The sequence below is a fragment of the Canis lupus genome, chromosome 18 (genome assembly GCF_003254725.2).
Source record: "Canis lupus dingo isolate Sandy chromosome 18, ASM325472v2, whole genome shotgun sequence".
Taxonomy (NCBI): Eukaryota; Metazoa; Chordata; class Mammalia; order Carnivora; family Canidae; genus Canis; species Canis lupus.
The window spans coordinates 15,405,359-15,427,210 of NC_064260.1; the positions used below are offsets into that span (position 1 = coordinate 15,405,359).

General features: G+C 42.1%; 1 protein-coding gene and 2 pseudogenes across 3 annotated transcripts in view; 1 reads left to right on the plus strand and 2 right to left on the minus strand.

Annotated features, from left to right (window-relative positions):
• Nucleotides 1-9,497: 9,497 nt before the first annotated feature.
• Nucleotides 9,498-9,620, plus strand: LOC112661537 (U2 spliceosomal RNA; annotated as a pseudogene).
• A 2,504-nt stretch (nucleotides 9,621-12,124) lies between these two features.
• Nucleotides 12,125-12,486, minus strand: LOC112661348 (mitochondrial import inner membrane translocase subunit TIM14-like; annotated as a pseudogene).
• A 3,831-nt stretch (nucleotides 12,487-16,317) lies between these two features.
• LHFPL3 (LHFPL tetraspan subfamily member 3) overlaps nucleotides 16,318-21,852 on the minus strand; it is a 563,045-nt gene continuing 557,510 nt past the window's right edge. For all 3 annotated transcript variants that reach the window (XM_025449378.3, XM_025449377.3, XM_025449376.3), the window contains one exon: nucleotides 16,318-18,641. Coding sequence is in view for 1 of the 3 variants with exons in the window: in XM_025449376.3 (XP_025305161.1) it covers nucleotides 18,613-18,641 (29 nt within the window). In the remaining 2 variants the exon portion in view is untranslated. The remainder of the gene's footprint in view (nucleotides 18,642-21,852) is intronic.

The following is a 21,852-nucleotide window of genomic DNA, read 5'->3' on the forward strand; positions in this document are numbered from 1 at the left end:
TGGGTCGATTCCGGCTTTTTCTTGGTCCCTTGGCTGCACGTGGCTTCTCCCCACCCCAGCTGCCAGTGGCACCTGACAGCATGTAGGGCAGCAGCCACGCCATCTGGTCACGGCCTTCCTCCAGAAGGCCCGACCCCCAGCCGACTCCCCTTCCACCCGCAGAACAAAAGCATCTGCAGTCCCCCACCAGCACACTTGCCAAGAACTCAAATCCTTATTCAATAAAATGTATGTGGTTGAAGAGAAAGTTTGTGATTTGAATATGTATGCAGGCCGCATGGCTTCCTGCCCCCCCCCCTTGATTATCTCTACTAATGAGGTTATTGGGACCTGGATGCGAAATCCCCCTACCCAGACCCTTTGTACCCAGAGGAGGGGGCCCTTTACCTCTCTGGAGATTTTGAGGTCGAGAGGTGTTAAAGTGGGGTTCTTCCCTGGGCTCCGGGAAATCCCTGAAATTCTATATACACTTTATATCTGTGTATATAGGTGGATCCTTCTAGGAAGGTGGATCCTTCTAGGAAGAAGGGCCTTAATTGTTGGAAGACTTTCAGAGGTTAAGAGTCATTACTTTGGGACAAATTTAGATAATGTTTTGTTGGTTTAATATGAACTTGAGCTAATTTAAAATTAGTCTACCTTTCCTGAGAGATTTCTGTTCAGTTGCCTCAGAATTTGGCTAGGTGGTGGGAAAATGTTAAGTAGAGTGAAAAATGCATCACTGATTAACCAGTGAAAGCTGAACACAGTGGCTAAGAGCCCCAGGTCTGGAGTGAGGCTGGGCAGGTTCAGGCCCAGCTTTGTTGCTCAGTAACCACAAGATCTTGGGCACATTATTTAAACTCTGAGCTTCAGTTTCTTTGTCTACCTTACTACCTTATAGCATTGTTGCGAGGACTCAGTGGGTTAACCCACACCAAGTCGTCAGCCAGTATTGTTATTCCTTATTAAAGAGAATGGAATCGTTATTGGTGGCAGTGTCTTTGTGGCAGGGAGATGTCAAGGCCATTCTTCCAATTCCCATGTATGCTCAGAACATGCTGGGTCCTCCTACCTTACCCCTTCTTTCTCCTCTCAGGTCATTTATTTATTTTTTTATTTTTTTAATTTTTTTATTTATTTATGATAGTCACAGAGAGAGAGAGAGAGAGAGGCAGAGACACAGGCAGAGGGAGAAGCAGGCTCCATGCACCGGGAGCCTGATGTGGGATTCGATCCTGGGTCTCCAGGATCGCGCCCTGGGCCAAAGGCAGGCGCCAAACCGCTGCGACACCCAGGGATCCCTATTTTTTTATTTTTTAAAGTTTGTTTGTTTATTTGAGTAATCTCTGTACCCAGTGTGGGGTTTGAACTCACAGCCCCAAGATCAAGAACTGCTCATTTCTCCAGCTGAGCCAGCCAGGTACATTTCATTCCAGATCATTTAAAACTGGCTTCGGGGGGCACCCGGGTGTCTCAGTGGTTGGGCATCTGCCTTCGGCTCAGGGCATGATCCCAGAGTCGTGGGATTGAGTCCCATTTTGGGGTCCCCACATGGATCCTGCTTCTCCCTCTGCCTGTGTCTCTGCTTCTCTCTGTGTCTCTCATGAGTAAATAAATAAAATCTTTAAAACAAAAAATAAAGCTGGCTTGGTCTTAAAGCCAAATCAAGAACCACTTTCTCTATCTCCTAGCATATTCCATATTCCAGCCTGGTTTATTTCTTTCTTCTTAATAGCCTGTAACCTATATATTAGAAATGGAGCATTCCTCCTCTATCAGGCACTATATATATATCATATATGTAATAATTATATATAATATAGAGCATAAATATATATGAATATACATATGTGTATATATATATTTGGTCCTTATAACAACTAATTGTTGAGGCATCTCATTAACATATACCTTATTAGCCCAATTTTACAGATGAGGATATCAGGGCAGATGAGTAAGTAATTTTGCTTAAATCCTAAATCCACAAAGCTAGAAGACTGCAAATCTGAGATTAAGGTCCAAATAGCTTCAAAGCCAATCTGGTTTGCTGTGTTATTCAGTCATTTACTTTCTCGCAACTTCACTTATAGCATTATCTTATGGTATTTAGGTTTTCATGTTATTTTACCTAAAGAAGTCTGTAAATTCCTTGAAGATAAAGAAAATTCGTGTTTCATACCTTGCAGTACAATGTCTTGGGTATAATGGGTACCTCATAAACACTTGTTTATGGGCTATTGAATAGGGCACCTCGCCGGCTCAGTTGATAGAATATGTGACTCTTGGGTTCAGAGTTCAAGCCCCCAGTGGGGTGTGGAGCTATTAAAAAACACACACACACACACACACACGGGTTACGGAATGATTTATATACATGGGAAGCAGCTGAAATACATCGTGTGATTTTTAAAAAAATTTAACTACTTTCTTATACTATACACAGATAGGGTTTTAAAAAGTATTTCTAGGGCTGCCCATGTGGTTCAGTTGGTTAACGTCTGCCTTCCACTCAGGTCATGGTCCCAGGGTCCTAGGATGGAGCCCCATTTCGGGCTCCCTGCTCAGTGGGGAGCCTGCTTCTACCTTTCCCTCTGCTGCTCCCCCTGGTTGCTCTCACTCTCTCTCTGTCAAATAAATAAATAAAATCCTTTAAAAATAAAGTATTTCTATAAAACAAAATTTATTTTCATTTTATTTTAAAGGTTTATTTATTTATTTATTTTAGAGAGAGAGTGAGCAAGAGAGTGTGTGCTAGAGTGTGCAAGTTGTGGGAAGGGCAGAGGGAGACAATCTTTAAACAGACTTCCCAGTGAGCACAGAGCCCAACAGGGGCTTGTTCCTACAACCCATGAGATCATGACCTGAGCTGAAACCGAGAGTTGGACGCACAGCTGACTGAGCCACCCAGGTGCCCCCCATTTATATTTTAAGTATTTACATTCAATGCAGAGCTCAAACTCAGGACCCAGAGATCAAGAATGGCATGCTCTGGGACGCCTGGGTGGCTCAGCAGTTGAGCGGCTGCCTTTGGCCGAAATTAAGAGTCAGATACTTACCCGAATGAGCCACCCAGACGCCCCAGCCTGAGGAAATTCTTCGCTCTAGCTTTAAAATGTTGCAAAGAGGACTATTCTCTGTTCTAACTCCTTTCCTTTGATCCTTATGCAGCTTTTCGAGTGTTATGTCCCCAGTCGCTCGTGAGCAACCCGAGGCTCAGGGAAGTGGTGCCATTTGCCCAGGGAGTGGCAGAACCAGTATTTAAGAAACTGCTTATCTCCAAAACTCCAGCTCTTCTGCTAGTAGCACAGATATCATTACTGTGTGCCAAATGACCCCTTCTGGTAGCACTTTAAAGCAATAAGCATTTGTTATCTTCTGTGGTTTCTGAGGATCCAGAGCCCAGGAGCCCACAGCTGGGATTGCAGCCAAGCTGATCAGCAGGGCACAGTCCCTGAGAGGCTCGACTGGGGCTGGAGAAGCGGCTTCTGAGACCACTCACATGTGCCGGTGGGCTGCAGTTCCTTGCTGGCTGTTGGCTAGAGATCTCCGTTCCTTAGCATGTAGGCTTTCCATAGCCTTCCTGAATGTCCTCAAAACATGACAGCTGAGGCCTCTGTGAGTGATAAGAGAGACAGTGCAAGGCAGAAGTCATAGTATTTTATAATCAAGTTTGGAAGTTGGCCTATCACCTCTTCTGCTGTACGCTGTTGGTCACTGAGACCATCCCTGGTGGACTGTGGGAGGAGGTTATGCAGGGCTGTGAGTGCCAGGGGGGCAGGCTTCACCGCGGTCATCTTGGAGGTTGGCTTCCAGAAGTAAGCGGGCTGATGTGGGGGGCCAGGTGGATGAGGTCCTAGTGGTGGCAACTTCCTGCGCCAAGTGCACTGGCTGTTTTGTGGGGACTCTTGGGCTTATTCTTCAGGGGCACATGAAGCCCTTAATGTGTCCTTTGGGCTAAATGGGTACTTTGTACTGTTCAGCCTGATACAGTATTTCTTTCTTTTCTTTAAGATTTATTTACTTATTTGAGAGAGCAAGCATGAGCGGGAGGGGCAGAAGGAGAATCTCAAGTTGCCTCTGCACTGAGCCCGACGTGGACTTGATCTCACAGCCCTGAGATCGTGACCTGAGCCAAACCAAGATTTGGGCACTGAACCAGGGACGCCTGGGTGGCTCAGCGGTCGGGCATCTGCCTTCGGCTCGGGGTGTGATCCTGGGGTCCTGGGATCGAGTCCCGCATCGGGCTCCCTCCATGGAGCCTGCTTCTCCCTCTGCCTGTGTCTCTGCCTCACTTTCTCTCTCTCTGTGTCTCTCATGAATAAATAAATAGAATCTTTAAAAAAATACCTGTTTGAATCTCTGTTTTCAATTCTTTTAGGTAGTTACCTAGAATTGCTGAGTCACATGGTAATTCTAGTATTTAGAGACCTGACCATGGGTCCTGTGTGTCTAAAGATCTATTTGCAAATGGGATACAACAGGGGATCCTCTGCTATCCCAGCATCCTGGAGGGCTTTGCAAATTAGACTCCCAGTGATCTATGGATGTAATGGTACCTTGTGTTTCCGTTGAGAGCTTACCTTGTGTTAGTTTCTGGGGTGAACGTAGTCTTTTATACTACTCTCTGAGGCAGATTTGGTAAGTTTTACAGATTATGAAACTGAGTCATGGAGGTCTTATAACTTGTCCAAGGGCATTGCAGGTTCTGAGCTAGCATTTTAAAAAATGATTTTATTTATTTATTTTTTATTTTATTTATTTATTCATGAGAGAGAGAGAGAGAGAGAGAGGCAGAGACACAGGCAGAGGGAGAAGCAGGCTCCATGCAGGGAGCCCAAAGTGGGACTTGATCTTCGGACCCTGGGATCAAGCCTTGAGTTCAACCACTGAGCCATCCAGGTGCCCCTCTGAGCTAGGATTTGAACCCAGACAACATTGTGTTAGTTGTCATGTGTTTGGCCTTTACACAATCCTGGCTTTCTAAATGGAGTGACCATTAAATTAATCAGCCAGGATTGGATTTATTTATCTAGGAGAAATGAAATGGCTTATGTGGGATAATTGTGGTAAAATTTAAAGGTAAAAGTGAAAAAAAAAAAAAACCTAATGTTAGGAGCCTCTGTGGTTTAAGAGGATCTCTATTGGGAGCTCCCTTTCATATTTATGTTAAGATTTTTTTCTTAGCCTATCAAGTATACGGTGGGACTGGTCTGTTTCACAGAGGAGCTAGTTCTCTCTATATTTGCAAGCATCAACCCTTGAGTCTACAATGTTTTTAGGGGTAACCCAGTGGACCCACAGAAATGCTCTACAGGGTGTTGAAATTTGCAATGAAATATAACACTAGGTGGCAGTACAAATCAACTTAAAAAATCCAACTGCTTTCTACATCTACAGTAAACTAAGCTCTAGGAAAGCAACTTCATCATTTTTGACATGATGAGGTCAACTGTATTTATTTATTTACTCATTCGTTCATTCATTCATTCATTCATTCACTTGATGGAGAGAGAAAACAAGCAGAGGGAGCAGCAGGCAGAGGGAGAAGGAGAAGCAGGAGCCCTGCTGAGCGGGGAGCCCGAGGTGGGGCTGGGTCCCAGGACCTGGGGATCACCACCCTAGTGGAAGGGAGTCCCTTCACCGACTGAGCCACCCAGGCGCCCCAAGGCAACTGTATTTAATTCCAGATGGGTTTTAATTATCTAGTAAAGAATCACAAGTTCTTTAAAATAAAAAGATCCTGAAAAGTATAGAAGCTTTGATATAAAAAAAAAAATGAAAGCTTTGATAAATAAGCTGTTTCGAAAATTTTAGAAATTCCTGCTTTGGAGGAAGCAAAAAATTTAAGTAAATGTTTTGACTTGAGAAACCATCAGCAAGAGAACATCACAACCACATTTTTCCAGGATCCCTTCAGTTCACCATGTTGGCTTGGCAAGGATCAGCCGTTAGTCCATAATTGCAAATATAGTTGCCAATTTGTCCCTGAGGGTAAGTTCCTTTTAGTTCTTGCCAGAGGAAAAGGCCAGCGCTGAGCCCAGAGCCGACTTAAAGCTCAATCTCAGGACCTTGAGATCATGATGAGCTGAAACCAAGAGTGGACACTTAACAGAGTGAGCCACCCAGGCACCTCTCAGGGCGGAGTTTAATGATCTAACTGGTCTCCTACCCTGGAGAGAGAATGAATGTTTTATTTCAGAGACGGCAGTACATTTGTGCCTGGATGCGAAATGCTCTCAAAAATGAAAAACTGACTCAGCAATGCGTTATTTCTTTGTAGCGATCGTATGCAAGTTACCCTCTAGAAGGGTCGCAGAGAACCAGCATGGAAGAAATGAAATCCAGCCAATCCCTCCAAGAAACTCAAGTTTCAGGACATAACTTTTGAAAGACAAACCGCAGGCTGACTCCTGCCCACAGACCAGTAAAAGCCAAAGCGTATCTGAAAGCCTTTTTTTTTTTTTTTTTTTTTGAAAGCCTTTATCAAAATAAGGAGTGAGGACATCTGTGGTCAAGCCCATCCTCGGTGATCTTTTTTTTTTTTTTTTTAATTATTTAAAGCAATCTCTGCACCCAAAGTGGGGCTTGAACTCATGACCCCAAGGTCAAGTCTTACGCTCCTCTGACTGAGCCAGCCAGGTGCCCTAGTCCTCTGTGATCTTAGGGGCACATTATCTGGCCTCTCTGAGCCTCAGAGCACTCATTTGTTAGATGAGCATGAAAATACCTTCCAGGGTGTTGTGGGGGCAAATGACGTGAATGGACATGAAAGTACCTATAGGCTACGTGGTGTTGTCCAGATGTTGGCTATCATTGCTGTTATGTCAGCCTCATTGTCACCTCTACCCCCCTCAACACTCTTCTCATAATAATTTTGGATTGCCATCTCTCTAACCTCTTCCTCCTCTGCCTCTTCCTCCTATCTTAGGAACCAACATCACTTTCAGAGTAAGAAATCAGTAGCTCCCTTTCTTCATCTTCCACATCCAAACCACCAACAAGTGTCTAAAACACCTGTCTGTGGTAGAGGCCCCAAGGTGCCCCCCCCAGGGCCCTCTTGAGACCCAGGCTTTATTCCCACAGTGACTGGCTGAGCTGCCCCCTCACAGGCCTCTCTGCCCTCTCTGGAAGCTGTCCTCAGTGGAAGAGAGTCACCACACCCATGCTCAGACCCCCTTCCTGGGGGCAAGCAACCCACATAAAGGGACTGATGATGGGAGCCCATCCCTGTCATGTGATGCAGGACAACCCTGAAATGCCATCCAAGATCTATGCTCCCTGTGGGTCAGGGGAGGCCTGCGTGGGGAGGCTTCCATCATCCCAGCCCACCTTCTCCTGCCTACCCGGCTGCTTCTCTGCCCAAGTCTGAGCCTGAGAGCCTGTGTAATAAACTTTCACCCTGATCTTCCCCAGTTGGCTTCCCAGGAAATCCAGCCTGCAACACCAACTCTGTTCTGGTTTCAGCCAGCACGTTTCCTCATCCCAACAACAGAAAGAGTCTTCCTCCTGTCTCCTTGCTTTTGCTATCTTTTTTTTTTTTTTTAGATTTTATTTATTTATTCATGAGAGACACACACACAGATGCAGAGACACAGACAGAGGGAGCCTGATGAGGACTTGATCCCGGACTTGGGATCACACCCTGAGCTGAAGGCAGATGCTCAACGGCTGAGCCACTCAGGGGTCCCAGCACCGTGATCTTAACCCTACTGGCAAACTAAGAAGCTGGCCTGCCACAATCTGTGGATGCAGACGGAACACATGAGACAAGGGCCATGAGAAGAGGACCGGGTGATACTTGTAATGGGTTGTGTTACAGAAGAGGAACCCTGAGCCTTAGGGAACCTGAATCTTTTATAATGGGCAATGAGCCAGACTAGCCTAGAGGGAGATGTTACCTTTATTACTGAACAATACAGAAATCTACTCTTTGCTCTAGAGGGAGATCCTCTCTCTATCTTCCCAAACTGTTTGCTATACAGAGTCTTGAAAAGACAGCCTGGAATAAAGGCAGTTAGTGTTTCTGCTCACAAGATATGCAGAAACACCAGTCTCATTAGAATTATCTCCCAACAACAAGCAAATGTTCCAGCACCATTTACTGACTTTTTCGTACTGATCTATCATGCCATTTCTTCTTATTTCAGTTTTCAAAAAAAAATGCACTTATATACTTCTAGGCTTTCTATTTTGCCTCACTGGTTTGTTTATATCAATTATTATAGTCTATTTAAAAAGATTATTTATTTATTTATTTATTTATTTATTTATTTATTTGGGGGAGAGAGAGAACGTGTGAGAGGGGTGAGGGGCAGAGGGAGAGGGAGAAGCAGGCTCCCCACTGAGCAGGGAGCCCAGCTCTGGACTCCATCCCACGACCCCAGGATCATGACCCAAGCCAAAGGTGACTGACCCACCCAGCCACCCCTCAATTATTATATTTATTTATTTATTAAAGATCTTATTTATTTATTCATGAGAAACACAGAGAGAGAGGCAGAGACACAGGCAGAGGAAGAAGCAGGCTCCATGCAGGGAGGCCTGATATGGGGCTTGATCCTGGGTCTCCAGGATCGTGCCCTGGGCCCAAGGCAGGTGCTAAACCACTGAGCCACCCAGGGATCCCCTTATAGTCTTATAATAAATCAATATCTGATTGAGTAAGTCTTCCCATTTTGCTCTTTTTTAGGAGCATCATGGCTATTCTTCGCATCTGTGCCTCCACAAAAATTTTATAGATCTATATTTTTCATTATTATTATCTTTTTTTAAATTTTTTATTTATTTATGATAGTCACAGAGAGAGAGAGAGAGAGAGAGAGAGAGAGAGAGAGAGAGAGACATAGGCAGAGGGAGAAGCAGGCTCCATGCTGCGGGAGCCCAACGTGGGATTCGATCCCGGGTCTCCAGGATTGCGCCCTGGGCCAAAAGTAGGCGCCAAACCGCTGCACCACCCAGGGATCCCATTATTATCTTTTAAGTAGGCTCCATGCTCAGTGTGGGGCTTGAACCCACTAACCTGAGATCACAAGTCTCATGCTCTACTGACTGAGCTAGCCAGGTACCCTGTGTTTCCACAAAAGTTTAGAATTAGCTAGTCAAGTTCCTCAGAAAGCTCTAATGAAATTTTGGTGGGCATTTCATTGATTGTACAATTTGAGGAGAATCAGATCTTAATGATATTAAATTTTTCTATTAGGGAATATAGTATATTTCTACAGTTTTAAAGATCTTTAAAGTATTTCAATGAGGTTTTCTAATGTTCTCCATTAAGGTGCCATACATATTTTGCTGGATGTATTCCTGAGTATCATGATTTTTGTTGCTATCATTAAAAATATTTTTTGAAATTGTGTTAAAAAAAAGAAATTGTTTCTAGCTGCTTGTTGCCGTGATAGACAAATGCAACTTTAATACATTGATCTTAAATCTAAACATCTTGTTAATTTCTTATAGATTCTAAAAATTTCCACCTGTATTTTTGGTTTGTTTGGTTTTTATGAGGGCAACTATATATCACTTTTTGGCCTTTGACTAAGATCAAGAGTAGTATCTGTTCTTATTGGTTTAATATGAGGGCAATTACGATCATAAAATGGTAACAGCTTTGTTTTTTTCTTCAAATTCTTATACCTCTTATTTCTTTTTCTTATTTTATGTGTTGGCTTTATTAATATAATGTTAATGAACATGCTGATGGTGGGCTTATTTGTCTTGTCCTTTATTTTAACGGGACTACTATTTATTATTTATTTATTTATTTTTACATTTTTAAAATTTAAATTCAATTTGCCAACATATAGTATAACACCCAGTGCTCATCCTATCAAATGCCCTCCTCATTTCCTGTCACCCAGTCACCCCAAAGGACTACTTTTAACATGTCACAATTATAGGTAAAAGTATTGTTTGGTAGAAATTGTTTCTTAGGAAATTGTCTTTATTTCTAGTTTTGTAAAAATTCTTACTATTATAGATGATATTAAGTTTTATCAAATGATTTTTTTTGCATTTGTCAGGTAATCATATGGCTTTTACCTGTTAGCCTCTTAATGTGATGTTTGTATTAGGACACAGGTTGGCCTATAGTTTTCCTTTTTCTTTTTTTAAAAGATTTTATTTATTCATGAGAGACACACAGATAAAGGCAGGGACACAGGCAGAGGGAGAAGCAGCCTCCATGTGGGGAGCCCGATATGGAACTTGATCCCAGGACTCCAGGATCCACCTGAGCCAAAGGCAGACGCTCAACCACTGAGCCGCCCTGGCATCCCAGTTTTCCCTTTTTAAACTGTGTTGTGGGAGCATTGTTTCTTTCTACTCTCTGGATAATTATGTGCTAGATTTAAATAATCAGTTCACTGAAAATTTGATAGTTGTTGTCTTTGTGGGTGACTAACATTTAAAAAAAATTGAAGTGAAAAAAAAAATTGAAGTGTAGGGGCCCCTGACTGGCTCAGCGGTTAAGCGTCTGCCTCCGGCTCAGGTGGTGACCCCGGGGTCCCGGGATCAAGCCCCACATTGGGATCCCCACAGGGAGCCTGCTTCTCCCTCCGCCTGTGTCTCTGATTCTCTTTCTCTCTCTCTCTCTGTCTCTCATGAATAAATGAATAAAATCTTAAAAAAATTAAGGTATAACACATAAGGTACGTAGACTTTACTAGAATAGGAGCAATATTAAAACAAGATTTGATATGTAGCAGTTTTATTATTTTTCGGGTACCAGAATGGCCTTTTACATGCCATTAAATTAGGCTTATAATTGAATTATTCAAATCTTTCCTATGCTTACTAAATATTTTTGTCTCTTTTTAAAAAATGATTATTTATTTATTCATGAGAGACACAGATAGAGAGGCAGAGACATAGGCAGAGGGAGAAGCAGGCTCCATGCAGGGAGCCCGATGGAGGATCCCAGGATCACACCCTGAGCTGAAGGCAGATGCCCTACCGCTGAGCCACCCAGGAGTCCCTGTCTTTTTAATCTATTAATAGTTTGTGAAAAATTTGTTAAAGTCTTCCATTATGATAGTGGATTTATCTATTTCTCCTTGTAATTCTTCCACTTTTGCTATGCATATTTTGAAGCCATCTTATTAAATGCATACAAGTTTAGAATTTTAATATTCTGTGCATGAGTTGGAATTTTCATTATTGTGTTTTGATTGTTGAAAATTCTTTGCTTTTTGGTCTGCTATTAAAATAGCTTTCTTTTGGTTAGTATTTGCCTATTATATATTTTTCTATTCTTTTCAGTTTTTCAGTGTCCATGTTTTGTATCTCTCATTTAAAAAAAATATTTGTTGGGCAGCCCCAGTGGCGCAGCGGTTTAGCGCTGCCTGCAGCCCAGGGTGTGATTCTGGAGACCCAGGATCGAGTCCCGCATCGGGCTCCCTGCATGGGGCCTGCTTCTCCCTCTGCCTGTGTCTCTGCCTGCCTCTCTCTCTCTCTCTGAATGAATAAATAAATAAATCTTTAAAAAATTATATAAAAAAATATTTGTTTATTCATTATATATTGAGAGTGTGTGTGTTGGTGGGGAGGGGCAGAGGAAGAGGGAGAGAGAGAGGATCCCCAGCAGACTCCCCACTGAGCACAGAGCCTGACTCTGGGCTGGATCCCAGGACCCTGAGATCTTGACCTGAGCCAAAATCAAGAGTCAGCTGCTTAATCAGCTGAGCCACCCAGGTGCCCCATATGTATAAGCAGCATACTGATGGGTTTTCAAAAGTCCAATCTCACAATCTCTCTCTCTTTTTTTTTTTTAAGATTTTATTTATTTATTCATGAGAGACACAATGAGAGAGGCAGAGACACAGGCAGAGGGAAAAGCAGGCTCCATGCCGGGGGCCCGATGTGGGACTCGATCCCAGGACCCCAGGATCACGACCTGAGCCAAAGGCAGATGCTCAACCACTGAGCCACCCGGGAGCCTCTCACAATCTCTTTTAACTGACAAATTTAATTTACTTATATTTATTTTGTTGTCTGCTTTGGTTTTCTTTCTTCTATTTTACATTGTGCTTTTTATTCCTTCTCCTCTTCCTACACTTTTCTTTTTGTAGCTTTGAGGCATTTTATTATAAAAAGCTGGCACTTGTATGCATGAACTAATAAGAACTTAAAATTCATCGCAGTTACTTCATTTTTTAGCTTGACCTTCTAGAAACTCTTTAGCTTTATTGATTTTGGCTGCTATATAAGGAGATCCTCTCCTGTCTGGGTGATTTCAAAGCATAACTCATCGATGAGCATCCCTTATTTTTTCTTTATTGTTGGTAGGGCTTATGCCTAGTATTAATGTTGCTTCTTGTTTGGTCATTTTGGATTCAAACCCACCTATATAGTAGCTACCACTGATGGCAGATTTTGGCAGATTTTGGTAGACTTTGAAGAACTTGTTTTAATTCCAGCTCCATATGTTTCATAGTTTGCTTAAACATAATGGCCTGCAAATCCTGCAGCAGCAATGGTCAGTCCAGCTGCTACCACTGTGTTGGTCATGGCTGTGGCTCAGCTCCGCAGCCTCCACCAGAAATGCATTTCATCCAGTCCCAAGGGATGGGTGGATAAACTGCAGCCACCAAGTCCCTGCCTCTACCAGACAACAATGTGGCCATCACCTCCTTTAGGTTTTCTTATTCCACTTCCCCTCATTGTTTTGAATCTGTATCTTCCCTTGTTCACTTTAAAATTTATCCTTTATATTTAACATTTTAAAGTAGCATAGAGGGTAATGAACTGATTTTAGAATCATGTTATCTGGGTTCAAACCCAGCTCTTTGCTTACTAGCTGTGTCACCTGTGGTAAATTATTTAATCCCTCTGTACCACAGTCTCTTCATCTGTGAACTGAGGATAACAATAGTATCTAACTTACAGGGTTGTTATGAGGAGTAAATGAATTGTTACATATCCCCCGCACACTATAAATAATCAATGGTTAGTTATTATTATTAATCTATATCTTAACCCTCTTTCCAATTATCATAAATTCCTTAAGCTCTGATCTCATTTCAATTGACATGGTATTGTTATCCAGTATGTTAGCTGTCTTTTTATTTTTTTTTCAGTTCTGTAAATTAGATGTTTTATTATTATTTTGTACAATGTTTGTTTAGATATGCCCACATATGTACCAAATTCTTTTTTGCATCTTGAATCTTACTTGGTTCGTTTTCAGAAATTCCTTCTGTGTAGCTTTATTGCTGGTAATCCCCTTAACTTTGTTCCCCTCGAAATGATTGTATTTCACTTTTAGTTGTGGAAAAAATTTTTTGCTGAAACTCAATTTTAGACTGAGAGTTATTTTACTTTGGCATTTTGGATATATATGCTAATGTCTCTGGTATTTATTATCAGTTTAGATATTCCTTTGTAGGCAATATGCCATTTCTCTTTGGTTACTTTTTTTTTTTTTTTAAAGATTTTATTTATTTATTCATGAGGGATACAGAGAGAGACGCAGAGACACAGACAGAGGGAGAGGCAGGCTCCTTGCAGGGAGCCCGATGTGGGACTTGACCCCAGGATCACACCCTGAGCCAAAGGTAGATAGATGCTCAACCACTGAGCCACCCAGATATTCCTCTCTTTGGTTACTTTCATGGTACTTCCTTTCTTCTGTCTACACTTTACTGTCATGTTTGAATTTACTTTTTAAAAAATATTTTATTTATTTATTCATGAGAGACACAGAGAGAGGCAGAGACAGGCAGAGGGAGAAGCAGGCTCCATGCAGGGAGCCTAATGTGGAACTTGACCCCAGGACCCCCGGGATCACGACCTGAGCCAAAGTAGATGCTCAACCACTGAGCTACCCAGGTGCCCCTTGAATTTAGTTTTTTTTTTTTTTTTTAAGATGTTATTTATTTATTCATGAGAGACACACACAGAGAGAGGCAGAGACACAAGCAGAGGGAGGAGCAGGCTCCATGCAGGGAGCCCGATGCGGGACTGGATCCTGGGACCCCAGGATCACTCCCTGGGCTGAAGGCAGATGCTCAGCCACTCAGCCACCCAGGTGTCCCCAGCCAATTTCTATTCAAATATTGTCTTTCCCTTATTCTGTTTCTCCTACTGGAACTCTGATTAGACATATATATCTTTTCTGTTGCTGAACTGATTTCCATATTCCAATCTCTTGGCTTTCTGTATTTCACTCTGGGTAATTTCTTTAGCTCTGTCTTCTAGTTGACAACTTCTCTCTTTAGTTATACCTAATTTATATTTGACACATCATATTTTAAATTTCCATGATTATACTTTTCAACTCTTAAATTGTTTTGTTTTTCTTCAAGTCCAACCAGTTATATCTACTGGCTTCTTTATATTGTTCATATTTTAGATACCATCTTTCTTTCTTTTTTTTTAAAAGATTTTATTTATTCATTCATGAATAAGAGAGAGAGAGAGAGAGAGAGAGGCAGAGACACAGGCAGAGGGAGAAGCGGGCTCCATGCAAGGAGCCCGACGCAGGACTCAATCCCTGGTCTCCAGGATCACACCCTGGGCCTAAGGCAGGCGCTAAACCGCTGAGCCACCGGGGCTGCCCACCATCTTTATTTCTTACATATAGAACATGATTATTTTACATCCTGTGCCAGGTAATTGCAAATCTAAACTCAATGGGGCAATAAATTTGTCGTTCATGATTTCGCTGATTCTCTCTTGTGCCTTATTTGTATGTTTAGTAATTTAAAAATTGCGAAAATATACCTTGTTGACTGAATTGGTGAGATCTGTGTTATAAAGACGGTTTCTTTCAGAAAAGATGTATATTTGGATCTGCCAGCTGCCAGGGCTCTGGCAAACTTTAATTTCTTGGTTTGAAGTATCTTTGTATGGAGAGTGTAAGATTGAATCCCAAGATTTGAGGGGAAGGAGGGCATATCCATGGATTTCCTTTCTCCCTTCCTTCTGCCACCAATTCTATCTAGAGCTAATGTGGAGACAATTCTTGACAAGGCTTCTTTTGTTTGCTACCTTGAACATTTTTCCTGTGCTATATTTGTCTGGAAGTTGTGGCCTTTTTCAAGGGGCCTATTCTTGGGTGGGGCTTTCAAATCTAGCTCAGCCCCTCGCAGTGGCCCCAGGCTCAGCCTCCTGCTCCCTGCTCTGATGTATGCATTTGCCTTTGGGCAATCCCAGTTTCTGCATTTGCTTACACTTCTTGCTTAGTTTTCAGTTTCCTCTTCTTTTTTAAGGCCCTTGGGATTTCTCTTACTTTCTTGCAAGCTAAGTTGTGTATTAAAAATAAGCTCATTGTAATTTATCCAAGATCTGGGAGCAGTCTGTAAGGAAGGCTTTTTAAAGTATCTAGTTTATTCTGCTAGACCCAGAAGCCAAGATTCATCTTTAAAATTATAAAAGAGCTGGCATCAGTCCCCGTTAAGACCCTCCCCCCCATGGCTTTGTCTCACAAATGGTACCTCCTGGCCCACCTCATTCCCAGCCCCAATCAGGCCACTGGCTTCTGTGGCTTGCCCTCCTCAAGCCAGTGCAGGGGCCTTCTTGCCTTGAGCCTTGACACTTGCGCCTCCCCCGGGGCAGGTGATGTTCCCCCTTTCTTCACAGAGTTGGCTCCTTCTTATTCAGAGCTCACTTTTTTTTTATGTTTTAAAAAGATTTTATTTATGTATTTATGTATTTATGTATTTATTATTTATTTATTCAGAGAGCTGGGGGAGGGGCAGAGGAAGAGGGAGAGAATCCCAAGCGGACCCACATCCAGTGAGGAGCCTGGCATGGGGTTCCATTCCATGACCCTGAGATGGTGACCTGAGCCCAAATCAGGAGTTGGACACTCAACTGACTGTGCCACTCAGACACCCCCAGATTTCACTTTAAATGCCATCTTTTGGGTTGAGTGTCTGCCTTTGGCCCAGTGATCCTGGGGTCCTGGGATCAAGTCCCACATTAGGCTCCCTGCATGGAGCTTGCTTCTCCCTCTGCCTGCATCTCTGCCTCTCTCTCTGTGTCTCTCATGAATAAATAAATAAAATCTTAAAAAGAAGGAGATTTTTCTTCTTTTTAATTTTTTTTTGTTGTCAGAGAGAAAGAGAGCATGCACACAAGTGGGGGTGACAGGAGGGGGCAGAGAGAGAGAATCTTAAGCAGCTTCTACACTCTGATAGGAGCCCAATGCAGGGCTGGATCTCTTGATCCCCGAGATCACAACCTGAGCCAAAATCAAGAGTCAGACATTTAACTGACTGAGCCCCCCACCCCTAGAAAGGAGATTTTTCTGAAGATAGCCATTTTGGTCACTGTCACTGGCTCACTGGACGAAGACACTGAAAGCACCGAATGTGAGCCACACATCATCAAGCCATCTTTTTAAGTAACAAAATCTTATTTTTATTTTTATTTTTTACAGAAATTCAGATATTCCAACAAATTTCTTTACATTTCCTGGACCTTAAAAAAATTACACACAACTTTTTGGACGCAATACAACAGAACAGAATGAGAAAGGGAGTCACTTCTTTTTTTTTTTTTTAAAAAGATAAAAACATACTTCTTAACACTTAGTGATTTACATGTGTATTACCTATGTACAAATGGCACATCATCAATGATCCATCCTCAGAGCACTGTGGTACGCTAAATTACACTTAGGTTTTATGGAAAGAAATTTTACAAAACATTTGCGTGTGGATAGGAAGCACTTTTTCATTTTTGCAAACACCACTATCAGTGATGTAGGACTTCCAATGGAATCTGTAATTTACATGGATTAGAGAAAACCAACACCTTCTAATTTTATTGTAGATAGAGAGGTACCTCCCTTTAAATAAAAGATGAATTGTTGAAAAGTTGTGTGTAATTAAATTTAGTTAGGGGGTGTTTAGAATGCAGTGGGAGAGCTAATATTTAATGCAACAGGTAACTCCCAGAATGGCTAATGCTTTAGAGATAATAAGTATTTCCTTAATTTGGTTCTTTAGAAAACCCATATGTTTGTGATTTGGGGTTCACTCATTTGAGCATACCTATCATACTCCTAGCCATTTAAAACATAATCTTGTTTATGGTGAAAAGATAGCTTTAGTACCAGAAACATCTGGCAAAAATGAGAGTGTTGTCTTAATAGAGACAGGGAACAAGAAATCAACTCCGATCTGTATCACTTCTTGTCTTACCCTCCATCTGGTGTTCCAGTATGCTAATATATGCTAATTTGATCTTAATTTTGAGTCTAAAAATGAAGGCATTCTACATGTCCGTGTTTTCTGCTCTGGTATAGAACATGGTTTGGCTCACACTGACTACCCCCTGCATGTACATTTTCACTTGTGTCCATTCTCAAGAAGTTGGCTACTTCAGTATTAGGTATTTTTCTGCTGTTGCATATTGGTGAGATATGTGATGAGGGTGATGGTAGGGGAAGCCTGGGAGCAAAAGATTGCTGAAGACAACTGACCAGTTGTAACTACTTCCAAAAGCTCAAGGAAATCTGTGTATTCTTGAAACCAACATTAATAAACAAAAAGGCAACTTACTCCTACCAAGTTTCTTGACCTGTATAAGTATATATTCATTTATTTCTAAGGCTATTAAATTAGTATTTATTTTGTTAGTACCACTTACTATCATTTAGAAATAAGTTTAACGGAATGGTTTTTTTTTTTTTAAACAAAAATGAGTACCTGTTAGTAAGGGAAAGAATGGATATGGATTTCTGATGACATGTATGGCAAAGAAATAGAAAAAAAAAGAGCGCTTTTCGATGCCTATTTATAAAGGATATTAAATTCCTATGCATTTACTAGGGAGAATTAGAAAAAGGTGTTCATTTGACAGCAGCCTATATATTACATGTGAGCATCCAAGGTGAGAATGAGCTTTCTAAATTTTTCAGAGTTCCTTGGTGCTGTTTTCCTGATAGGGATTTCTATGTTGCTTGGGAACCTATGATGTAAAGATGTACTTCCTGTAATATACAGCTTGATGGAGTTATAGTATATGTCAAAAACACTTTCTCAGTAATAACTTGTACAGACAGATTAAACTGAACACAGACTCTGTAAAAAGTTTGAAGTGTTACATCTCTTAACTGAGTGGTTGTAACTAATTACACAGTGAAATAAACGCACGGCAGAGATGGGGAATCAAAGATCAGGCTCCTGTGAAAACACTCAGAGGCATTTCCTAAGCTGCTTCCTCTGTAAATGATGATCGATCAGCCTCTTGGCTATTGAGATAGGAATAATTTAGGGTCGACTGCCTTTTTTAAAATAAGGTTGAAAGATTAAAGCTTTTTGTTTTGATTAAAAAAGGACAGTTTACAAACCTCAGTACATACATATTTTACATGTTAATGCTAGCACATTTCTATTCCTCATTCTTAAAGTATTTCCTGAATGTGATTTCTCATGAATGTGGTCTGATCTTATTCGATGATAGTCTCCCATGAGCTGGTGTTTAATCCATTATCACAGCTCCTTCCAGAAAATCACTCCCATCTCTGCCGATTCAGATTTAGAAGGTGCTTTGACAAGCAGATGTTTCCACTCTTGTCCAGATCTGTTTCTGTACTCTGATTTCTCCCAAGAGTCTTCCTTCTTGATGTTGATGTACAAAAGCTCTTATTCGATTTGTTTAGCTGTTATTTGATTTGTTTTGTGCTCATTCTAGAGAATATTGGCTTAGCAGAACTGCAGAAAGGGATGGGATGGGGTGGGGTGGGGCGGTGGGAGGAGAAAGAGAAAGAGAAAGAAAAAAAAAACGCATCATTTTCTGTCAGCAAGATTTTTGTGCAAACTTGTCACAGAGAAACCACACCAGCAAATGGTTCAAATGCACTTTAGATTTGTTATCAAAGAAAACTGAAAAGTTTGAGGCTCCGGTTCCATAAACAAACAGCACAGTCTTCCAGCAAGGGGCCCTTGTAACCCAGACGTGTGGATTCTCCACATCTAGGTGAAGACTACAGGCTGCTACGCAAGAGCATGGAAGAAAGCGACACGATCCCAAGCATCAGAGATTTTTCTGCCTGGCACAGAAAGTGTCTCACTTGAGCGTTTTCCTTTTCTTTCCAAGTATTATTTATTTATTATACAATCAACACTATAATAGCCGCAAAAGAGATATTGTTTTCTTCCCACATGTCTTTCCATTCCTTATCTAAAAGTGCACTTATTTTATACAGTTGGAAGCACAGCATAGATGACATTTTAAAAATATTAAAAACAATTTTCTACATTTCCACTCTATGTCATCAGCATCTATTTCTTTTTCTTCCTATTAAAGAGTTTTAAACTTTAAAGTAATCTCTATACCCAACATGGGGCTCAAACTCATGACCTCGAGATCAAGAGCCGCATGCTCTACCTACTGAGCCAGCAAGGAACCCTATCCATCAGCACCAATCTCTAATAGCTACAGAATATCCCATTCCATTCTCATTCCTTTTACTATATGCTCAATATCCCATTCTCAACTGCTTGACCATTGTCAGATTGTAGGTAGGGTCCCCCCCACCCTTTTTTTGTTATCAAGAATAAATATCTTTGCATATAAACCTCTATTTGTTCCTTTAACTTCATTCTTAGGACAAATTCTCAGAGGATAAGGTGCTTTTCCTTTTTCTGAAGCACTGTATTAGGGACTATTCCTGTATTGACACAAGTAGACTACAAATAATACAATTGACTCCTTTCTTTGGATGATTTCCATGCACTCTGGCACTGCTCAGCAGGGTGGAGGGTCCCTTATATATTGTGAAGATGGGTAAATGCATCTAGCTGGCCAGAATTGGGCTGAAAGGAAACAGCCTGTTGGGTCTTCATCACAGAGTACTTAGAAACACAAATGATAATAAAACAATTGGTCCATTATCCAGTTATAGTCCTCGTTCCACATCACAAGATAAGATTATGGTTTCTGAATGAGTGCTAGAGAAACCTCTGGAAGACTCTGTTGTTTCTAGCATTTATCCCCTTGTTGTTTTCCAATGCACTTTAAAACACTTTGAAATATCTTATGCACATTATGGCTTTAATGAACTTCTCTCAGCGAGAGAACTGAGTTGCTTTAATGTACCCAGACTACACAGGGGATAATTGAAATATGATCATGTCGTAATGATGATTAATCTGTAACGATTCTCTGAGATTGCAACACGCTGGTAGAAGCCCTATGGAAGGGAATGCTCTCTTCAGATATTATTAAAAGCAACATAAGCAACTGATGGGTTTTACACAAGCTATAGGTGCTTTGGAGCCTTGAGTAGTCTCTGCTCTGCTGCCCTGGAGGTGGTCTTGCCAGATGGAATCCAAAGTCGGTTTGTGAGTCCATGATTCCACTGCTCTAGCATTCTCCACTCCGAATATTTTTCTATTTAAAATTCACAGAACTAAGTGTCAGGGTTTTCCAGTAAGATCCATGAAAGGTGTTAGCTGGGGTGAGGGAGAGGGAGGAGCTGGTGCAGGTGATAAATCCGTGACGGAGAATAGGGAAAGGGGTTTTGAAAAATGGCTATGCATGTGGAAGAGAAGGGAGCATATGGAAGTGCCAGGGCCATGTGTGTGTGATGCAGGGGAAGAGGGAGACGAGAGGGGAGCCTTCATTTTCTTGACGCTTATAAATAAATACATTCCTGATTTCATGATAGAAAAGCCAGCTTTGGTGCGAACCCTTTGTTGGCATCCAAGAACCAGAGACTCTCACTTTCTCTTTCCCTGGCTCTAGGCTGCCTGATTTGGCTTTGATGACATCACAGCGGGCTGGGAAGAGAGTAGACAGGAGTGGACGTGAATTAGGGACAAACAGGGCTAGGCGGGGCTACGCATCAGGCTCACAGGAATCCCAAAGATGCTGAAGTGTAAGGAAACTAGAGATAAGGGAGCAAGCCAGACCACGCTGCCCTAGGTGTGTGTGTGTGTGTTTTTTTTTTATCACAGTCCTCTGTGACCAACAAAGAATAGCCAATAATAGACTCCAAAGAAGTAACCCATTAAAGATGTCACCAGTCCTAACTCAAACCAAGACAGCACAAGAATCTCGAGGCCACAAGATTCCCAGTGAGTTCTCAATAAGACTGCCACTACGAGCCTTCAGGGACACCCCTGTCGGGACCCCTCTCACTCCTGAGAGCTTTCTCTGTATCTTTGCTTAATAAACTTCTTTTGCTTTACTCATTATCCTTTGTCCAAGAGATTCATACTTGAGACAAGAATCAAGCTCTTCCCCACCAGAAGGCCTTAGGTCAGTGCCCGCCCCCTCCTACCCTGCCCGGCCCCAGCCCTGACACCCAAGCCTGAGGAGGAGTACACGTCTCCCTGGGAAGATCCTGAGCCTCCTCGTAGGAAGGGAATGATTGAAGCCAACCTCACAAGGTTCCTGTTTATACCCCAACCATCTGGGGTCTCACCCAGTTAGGGGCTGCCCAAAGTAGGTCATTCGTCACCAATCCTTCTCCCATCTGCTGCCATCCAGTCACCCATATCCTCCATGTGACCGGATCCCTCACTGGGTCCCTCACTAACCTCACCATTGATTTTTCAACCCTTCCCTCTGAAAGCCCTTTGTTGACTTTGCTAGCCTTTGGAAGTGCCCACCCCACCAGCAGGGTCACTGCTGGGCAGGGAGCTGCCTAGCAGATGCGCAATGAGAGAAGCCAGGGAGCCAGGCTGGACTGGGGCCGGCGGTGAGGACTTCAGGAGGTGCTCCCTCTGGGCTCTCCAGCGAAGGCCTCCCGACATTTTGCACACACGGTGAGGGTTTGCTTCATCCTAGTGCAGTGCTCCTCATGAGGCATCCTGAGAATCTGGGCCTGGAATCTGAGCTACTTAGACATTACTAACCCTGGGGATTTTTTTTTTTTTTTCCTAGTGCATGACACCACCATACAACAGGAATCCCAGG